At 41.5% G+C, this 9065-nt stretch overlaps 1 protein-coding gene across 1 annotated transcript in view; it reads right to left on the minus strand.

Annotated features, from left to right (window-relative positions):
* Positions 1-243: 243 nt before the first annotated feature.
* The window catches only part of CNTNAP4 (contactin associated protein-like 4), a 232909-nt gene continuing 224087 nt past the window's right edge, over positions 244-9065 (minus strand). Inside the window, exons 22-24 of the mRNA XM_004690363.2 lie at positions 8630-8848; positions 8235-8306; positions 244-2544 (exon numbers count right to left, since the gene is read on the minus strand). Coding sequence (XP_004690420.1) covers positions 2351-2544; positions 8235-8306; positions 8630-8848 — 485 coding nt within the window. The 3' untranslated portion in view covers positions 244-2350. The remainder of the gene's footprint in view (positions 2545-8234; positions 8307-8629; positions 8849-9065) is intronic.

The following is a 9065-nucleotide window of genomic DNA, read 5'->3' on the forward strand; positions in this document are numbered from 1 at the left end:
TTAAATTCATATAATAACCAGTCAATAAACTACTGCCAACAGTGAAATCACCTTTCTCCACAAAGCGTTAAGTCCAGCTTGACTTCGTTCACTTGATACTACCAGAAAATATTTTTCTGTTTTTTTCTTTCATTTTCTTGTCCTTTTAAAAGGAAAAACACATGAGAAATGTGGGTTCTGCGGACAATTCAGAACAATCACGATGTCCCAAAAGGTTTAAAAACACGCAGACACACCAGTAAAGAAGGCATATACCTACACATCTTTTACTGTTTTAAGAAAAGAAATCCAGTAAATCCCTAATTTTAAACTTTTATACAACATCTCAAAATATATTCTGCATTTTACTTCAAAAATGCATTTTATTAAAAAGAAAGAACGAACAGGTTACAAATCAGGAAATGAAAGTCAAGGCAGATGATGTATTGATGCGTTTTCATGCCAGGATGTTGCGGCTTTTTGCGGTGCAGACCACAGAGTACTACGAGGCTTCACCACCTATAAACCTGTCCACATCCTGGCTCCCAACCAGGCAAAAACTGCTACTAAATAACATGAACACTTGCAAAAGATTCAGAGTTATCATGTGTGTATTCAGCTTTGCATTAAATTAAAAAAAAAAAAACAACTTTTCTGTGTTTGATTCATCCCCAGCCAACACAGGCCTTTTAATTAAAAAAAAAAAAAAGAATAGCGTAGCATCTACCAACACGAGTTCTTCATAAACACTGTCTTGAACTGTAGCCTTGAGGTGTAGTCAGGCATTTGCAGACATCAGCGCAGATACAGAGCTATGAGAACAGACAGCAGGTTTTGGAAGGGCATATATGAAGAAAAGTACGGCAAATAAGATGCTGAATTAACATGTTTTCAAGTTTTTCTGATGTAGACAAACTCAGGAATCCAATTTTTTTTTCTTGGCAGGCCCTTGAGAAGTGTGATTATAAACAGCCAAGTGCCTTTATTATATAATTGGCATAAAGAATTCGAAGACAGCTACATGCAAGCCTCTTGTTTACATGGCCTCAAAATTAATGAGTGCAACAGTTTATCCAGCTACTGGTAATGTGTGTTCTCCTGGTCTACAGCTGCAGCCTTGCAGAACAAGCATGTACTAGTTGGTGGGATACCTCAGTGTCACAGAGTAGAGGTGACTGGAATGGAAGGACAGACTTAGTACAGGTCAGGTAAGGTGTCACCTCCTGAGTGAACAGCCTTTAATCACGTTACTGGCTTTGCAGAAAGTGGGCACAGTTGCCGAATATTTTAAAAAGCATGTCCTGGAGGCCAGGACGCCTGAAGGGGTACATATTTTAGAAGGGAGACGGGAGCTTGCACTTCAAATTGTCTCTATTTTTCTCACACAAAAGAACATGCTCTGTGGAATATAATCAAGGGAGATCAAAGAAAAGTTGGTGATCAACTTTAGGAAGACAGAAATATAAACCTATAAAGCAAAGTGACATAAGGTTTGGGGAAAACACACTCTGAAGTATATTTCATTCGAGATATTACTGTTGTAAATAAAAATAATTCCTTTGCGGTGCTGAGAATTGTATTTTTTACATCAACAAGTTCAGCTGCAAACATTTCACATTCTGAGGGAAATTGGCATTACTCAGGATCTTAACTACTGCCTCTACCAAGCCGCACTAGCAAATGAAGTAGAAAGGATTTCAAAGACATCACATATTGACAAGCAATGCATCGGGAGTCTTGTTACACAGGGATTTTTATCTTCAGAGCTGACGTGACACTCAAAACCTAACATGTTCAAAATCATTAAGAGTCCAAGAGCAAAGCAAACAAACCAATGACAACAGAACAGCTTTCGAGACTCGATCAGTTGTATTGAGTGCAGTACAGAGAAGAGAGAGGCAAAGGCGTTTATATACTTTTGGCCACTGCAGAGGCCGACACCAGCCAAACCGGGTCTCAGAGCATCTCCAGGTCCATGAATAACACATGGGAAGACTAAAGCAAACACAGCATGTTTTAACCAAGATCATCAGAGCCCAGTGTCGATGTTTACCCTTAACATAACTTGGGTGTCACATGGTTGAGAGACTAGGGCTACCGCTTTTACAATTAAAAACCAAAGTCATCGGGCGAGCTACGTGGATGTATTTAAGATCATGTCAGAATGGTTGGAAATTAACAGCGAGACCTAATTCTTGTGCTATGGGGTGGCTGCCAAGGGGCCGTGTCATTGGAGGTCTTCCGGAGCCGTCTCGAGGCCAGACTCGGTGAGAGGCGTTGCTCCAGAGCCCGGCCTGGGCCGCAGGGGAGAGCAAGGGCCCCTGGCTATTCAAGCAGACGTTGTGACTAGGAGTTAAGTCGTGGCGGCCCATCAGAAGAAGTATTCTTTCTGATGTTCATTGACTGTATTTTGAATATTAAGCTCACTTTTCAAAACAGCTTCAGCACTGTCTACATTTTCTGACCTTTTTGCCTCATTTCTCTTGTATAACCTTTTCTGCTGATAAATGCGAACAGCTATGGCAGTGATGCAAAGCAAGATAAAGATCGCAACAGCTATCAAACCTGGTGAGAGAAAAGAAAATACAGTCAGGTTCTTTTGGTCTGAATGGAAAAACAGTATTGACTTTGTTGTGTAATCAGTCATAATAGAATTATTTTCTACTTCCATCAAACATCTGCAATATAGAGAGGGGAGATATCTATCTATACTTCAGGGGTTTCTGGATCAAGTGGCATCACAATAGGTTGCACTTACTCCTGAATTCTACCCACTTTGTGGGTGCAGCTCCCAGTATTCTGAAGGCACATTACATTGGCCTGGTCAGTTTCTCATATTCAACACAAGGCATTACTTACAACGTTTCTAAGATGAACACACAGATAAGTTTTAAATATTTGGAAATTATAGAGCCATAGTAACACAGTAAAATAAAGAACCATTTTTGTACTTAAGTATGTAAACATTTTAACGAAGCTGATTTGTGATAATCTGTCACACTGATGAACAGCAGACACAGGTCATGTATGTGAATAATACATGATAATACTGATGTCACCTATTGATACAGCTAGGTACTTTAGATTATTTCTAGATGAGGAATATTGATTTATTCTTTGGAAATACCTGTCTGTAAATTAAAGAATTAAATGCCACCGTGATTAGCTGGAAGTTAGAGAAATTATACTAGCTGGAAATTATGCCAGTGATTACCAACCCTGAAATGACATTAGGTCAGCTGGTGTCCTGCACTCTTCTTCAGAATGACTACCATGACACCTATTTGCATGATAATTCTGAGATGCCTTTTTCACCGGGTTGACATATCTAATAGCAGTGAAAACAAGGGCACAGAACCTGGCTGGGCCTCGGCGTGAGTGCAGGCAAGGCCACCATCCGCCACCGCGGCCATAAATTTCGCGCGAGGCAGGTACCCCACTGCCGGGCGGCTGCTGGAAGAAGGCAGCTGCATTCCAGAGTGCCCCTAGCACCCCAAATGGCCCACTTACTAAATCCTGACCTTCGACTCTCAGTCTTTTTATCACTTTGGGGGGTGAATGGATGCACACACAAAGTGCTTCTGGCACCCCAACGTAGGATGGCTTTCTTAGGAAAAGCGCTTGTATGAACATGTCAGTTGTGAGCTGACCTAGCTGATTTTGGCCTCATGACACATTGTTCTGACTTGAAAGAACAACTGACAGACAAACTATAGTTATTTTGACTCAGGTTTTTGGCTGGCTGTTTTCTTTAAAATGAATGAAGTCTGTCATTTCAAGAACAACTGACTACCTAGGTTGCCAATAAAAAAAAAAAAAATCAAGCTTTCAAGTGCAAGACAGAACTTGGAAAAGTATTGTCTATCCCCAGGAGTTCTGAAAGTTTCCTAAGATTTGGAGTTTTGTCTGGTGAAATCAGCAGAGGCATTAACTAATGAAATTTTTCAGACAAAAACAGTACAAGGAAACGAGAAATTCATGCCACTTGCAGCAACATGGATGGAGCTGGAAGGGATTGTACTCGGTGAAAATAATTCAGGAGGAAAAAGATAAATAGCAAATGGTGGGGCCCTCCCTGGTGGCACAGTGGGCTAAAGCGCAGCACTGCTTTAGTGCAAGTTCGAGTCCAGCCCCTGAGGTGACCACATGGCGCGGCAGACCTCTCCTGACCTGCCTGCTGCTCTCCTCAGCAGAGTACTTCATCAGTCGGCCTGTTCTGCTGCCCACTCTGTCTCTGGTGAATCCTCTCACCCCACTGTGCCTCTGGCCTGTACCCCAGTTCTGTATGCATAAATAAACCTAAAAAAATAGCAAATGGTTTCACTTCTAGGTGGAACATAAGAAAACTGAAAGAAAGGTCAGGAAAAAGACAACACTGGCACGTTGACCATAAATTTGAGCAAACAATAAGGGGGGTGGGAGGGGCCAGGTGGGAAGAAAAGGGGAGGGGGTCAAAGGCAGAGCAGGTTTACCATAGATTTGAGCCAACAGCAAGGGAGGGGGGAGGGGTCACAGGAGCAGCGGGATGAGCACAGGGACCACGGAGGGCTCCCGGGGACTGTGGTCTGGGAGAGCTATGGGGACTCCCAAAGGGAGAGCAGTGATGTAAGGAAATTAGTTTTTTTTAAACAGAGGATATGTCAAAGTGAGCCAACATCCTCACTGTAGAACTAGGTCTTTTCACCCTAGTTTGCATCGTGTGTGTCCAACTCTGACAGAGTGCCACCAAGCCAAAATGTCAAAGGCTCTCATGGCTCCAAGGGCTTTCTTTTTTTCTTTTTCTAGACCACATCTGGTTTTTTTTTTTTTTTTAAGGGCTCTATCAGACTTTATTTTTTTTTTCCCATCACCAAATCACCCATAGTCTACTACTCTAGTCTATTTTGTCCTTTTCTCTGACTTTTTAAAAATATATTTATTACATCATCCTTTCACTTTTACAATGCATGGTTGCCTGAAATTTCCACCAGCCATTTCCCCGTGCACCATCACCATACTCCCTGGTGCTCTTCCCACCCAGTCCTGGTCCCCGAAGTGCATTCTGGAGTACATGATCTAATGGGCAGACTCCCTGTCACTAATCACAATACTGCTAAGGGTTAAGCTGTTTTTTTGGTGAGATCAATCTTCTCTGAGCAGGACAGCAATTCCCAGCTGATACAACAAACACAAACGTAATAACCAAATTATGCCCTGTGTTTGAAGTCTGAAGACTCTTAATTCATATGGTTATTTTTGTTATTATTGATCATACTAATTGGTGGTGAATACAGTGTGGCAAAATATTTGCATAGGTGTGAACCAATATTTCACATAGTGTTGTAAACGAATGTACCTTAATAAAAAAAAAAGAATTTTAATCAGAATAGCCATTTGTTATTATTTATTTTGATTTTCATCTTAGAAAAATAATCAGTTAAGTTACTATAAATATTTCTATTATATGGGCCTCTAGTTTAAGTAGATTCTGAAGGCCCTTCCTGGTGGCACAACAGGTTAAAATTGCTGCTACAAAGCTAGCTGCAGCTGCTGCTATAGGGCAAGTTTGATCCCCAGCCAGGGAGGTGACCCACATGGCGCGGCAGACCTCTCCTGTCTTCCCCTCAGCAGTGTACTTCATCGATCTGCCTGTTCTGCTCCTCATTCTATCTCTGGTGAATCCACTCACCCCCTGCACCTCTGGCCTGTACCCCAGTTCTGTATGCATGAATAAATAATTCTTTTTTTGTTTGTTTTTAAAAGATTTATTTATTTATTCATACAGAACTGGGATACAAGGCCAGAGATGCAGAGGGTGAGAGGATTCACCAGGGACAGAGTGGGGAGAAGAACAGGCAGATCGTGAAGTACACTGCTGAGGGGAGCAGCGGGCGGGCCAGGAGAGGTCTGCCACGCCATGTGGTCTCCTACGGGGCAGGCAGGGATCGAACTCATGAGGAAGTGGCTTAAGCTTCTTAGTGCTGTGCTTTAACCCGCTGCACCACCAGGGAGGGCCGAATAAATAATTCTTAAAGAAAAAAGATTCTGAACAATTTCAATATGGAAAATGGATGAGGTTTATGGCAGAGCCAGGCTACTACTGCATTATAAAATAAACATCACTATACTGGCACAGACAATCAATTCATGGTTGGACTCTGGAACTAGTCTGCTCCATGGGTATGATTTATTGTCTTTAATTTAGAGAAGATGCTACATAAGGGTTTGCTACATCCAAAAGGAAAAAGAAAAAAAAAAGAGAGAGATAGAGAGAAACAAACAAACCCTGATTAACCTGTGATATGCCTCTAAAAGGAAAAGACTCTGAGGAACATGCCCAGCGACCAAATTCTGACACTGTCAACCAAAGCTGTGTGTGGATGTGTTCTCATGAGGAAGTGATGCAGCTTTCTGTCTGTCTAATGCTCACCTTTCATGATTGTGTAGACAGGACAGAAAATCTCTATAATATTTGGGTCACCAGATTTAAATGCCTCATTAAATCAATTCCCCTATCTTACACTATTTGCTGTTAGTACATGAAGAAAAAGGTCACCTAAAATGTAGAACACAGGAGGATTAGCCAGTTTGGAAACTCCTTGAGTGGATTAGCTATTGGTACACAGTGGGTGTGATTTATGAGTAATGAGACAAGGGGCAAAAAGTTCTACCACAAAGCTACCAGATGGAGCAGCGCACTCAAGGGCCATATTGTGTGATTTAGGTGCCACATGCTGTGGTCCCAGACGAGGCCTCCTGCGCATAGGTGGCTGACAGCTGCTCTGCTTCGGAAACTCAGCCCCTGCAACCATCAAACACAGACACGTGGGCCGGCAGGCCCTGGTGTGCCCCTGAGCTGCAAACCTTCCAGGCATCTTTCTCTGCTGGGTGCATCTGAATGGCATAAGAACTTCACAGGTGGTGGGTGACTTTTAACTTGCTTCCCTTCCTGAATAACACAGGGTGACTATTGTAACAGCCCATTCTTCAAATCTTGCCAGTTATCATTGCCTGAAGTGACTACATGCTACACAATATATTGTTCTAATGTTGGCTTCACTATTCTTTTGTTCCATACTTCTACCTAGCTCTGTATTTACAGTCACTTAGATGTGTACTCCTCCAAATGAAGGAAAGAACACAATCATCAGGTTGAAACAATTAGTTGGTCTGCACTGGGAATCCTAGCTGGAAAATGTTGGGCATATTTTAGAAGCTAGAGCTTTACATGATTTTACTGTACACTGTGTGGACAGCTGTTAAAAGACCTCTTTTTATACACAGTTTTTATCTATTCTAATAAGGTTGCTCTTATTTGCTTGTTAGGTGATTAAAAGGTGAACCTATGTTACATATCTTTAATTTACATATCATTGCCTGATTTGATAAAAAAAAAAAAAGGAAAAGAATTGAGTAATATTATCCTCACAAAGTTCTGACCAGTGCTATGCTCTGTCTAAATAAAATCCTTACTTAAAGGAAGTTGATATCTTGATGAATAAGGGTGTAAGAAGTAATCAATACTTTTGTTAAGTCTGTATCATCTGCAAAGTGTGGAGAAAAGGTGAACCACTTAACATTTAAATAATTGGATTAATAATATTCTTAAGACCATTAATCAGGAAGAAAAAGTTTATTTTGGGGGTTGGTTTTGAATATCTTTTATCTCCCAGAATATGCTGTTTCATTGCCAGGGAGATAGTCTTTAATTTTTGTGTGTGTGTGTTAATTCTGCAATTAAAAATAACTATGAACCACTTTAAATCCATTAGACTAATGTTGGTGAAAATGAAAATTAACGTGTGATAATTGGGAATATCTAAACCATTGAAACACCCACTTTTAAAGCATCATTAAGTATACACCTTTAATATTAATGTGTCTTTCAGACTTTTCACATAAATTAGTCACACAGAAGCAGTGAGATGTCCAAGACGACAACAAAAATGGTACTTTCTCGTGTATATTCAGAGTTCCACAGGGACTGCAGATTTACAAGCTAAATAGTATTGTTACACAGTTCAGCAACTATTCCTTGAGTGTGGTGTTTCAGTGAAATTATGGCTTTAAATTGCAAATCCCTGTGGAAGCTGGTGAGTCCAGATGATACCCTAAGGCAAACCAGTAACACAACAAGCCACTCTCACTGACCTCGAGATTCAGGGTCTAACCCTGGGGAATGGGTAATTCTCACAGAATGTTTCTATAATGCTGTATTTACACCTTCACCAATAATGATGAATACCCCAGCACAGCTCATTCATGTTCTCTATTACCTCCAATTACTGCAGAATCACTTCTGATTGCATTAGCTAGGGGTTCTCTGTCATCTCTTGTTCCAGAATGATCTGCAGTTAGAGCACAAAAAAGAGGGAGGGAGTGATATAGGCAAGGAAGAGGAGACAAACTTGAAGTTCATCAACGTTTCTCAATCAGAACTAAATTATGAAAGTAAATGTGGGATCGCTGCCATTTTAAACTTGAACAACGTCAATGCAATGGCCCTCTTGAATAGGGAGGTGAGACTCTCGAGAAGAAATGGGAACTGAACTTATACAGAACCAATCTTCAGAACCATCTCAAGAAGACAGTGCAAAGGAGACATCTGATTTCCACACCCAGTGGAAAAGCCATGTCCGTGACAAGGTCACAGAGGAGGAGACACAGTTACCTGCAAAGGAGTGTGTCCGTTCCCTCGATGTGGCATCAGTGCCAGCAGGGACCACACAGCTGGACTCCGCCACGTGTCCCGAGACAGTGATGGGGGCGGGGCGGCTGGGGTGCAGAGCAGCCTTCAAAGGCACCACATGGCTGAACTGGAATGCGGACAGACACCCCAGGAAACCCTGTGCGCCCGCCAGCGCCGTCTCCTGGTCTACATCACTCTGCTCTGTAAAACCAAGGAAACAGTGGTGACAGTGCAGGTGAAGACAGGCAAGGGAGTATATATATAGATGGTGGTGGAATATGTTTAGTTTGATGCTGCAAAAGCAATGTATATGCAGCTACAAAGTTTCCTTTCTGCTTTGATTTTATTACACGAGTGATCCCTTAAGTTTTTTTTTATAAGTTTATTTTTACATCATTTTGTACATTTTTTTTTTTTT

The sequence above is a fragment of the Condylura cristata genome, unplaced genomic scaffold (genome assembly GCF_000260355.1).
Source record: "Condylura cristata isolate star-nosed mole 26May11 unplaced genomic scaffold, ConCri1.0 scaffold00028, whole genome shotgun sequence".
In the NCBI taxonomy this organism is placed as follows: Eukaryota; Metazoa; Chordata; class Mammalia; order Eulipotyphla; family Talpidae; genus Condylura; species Condylura cristata.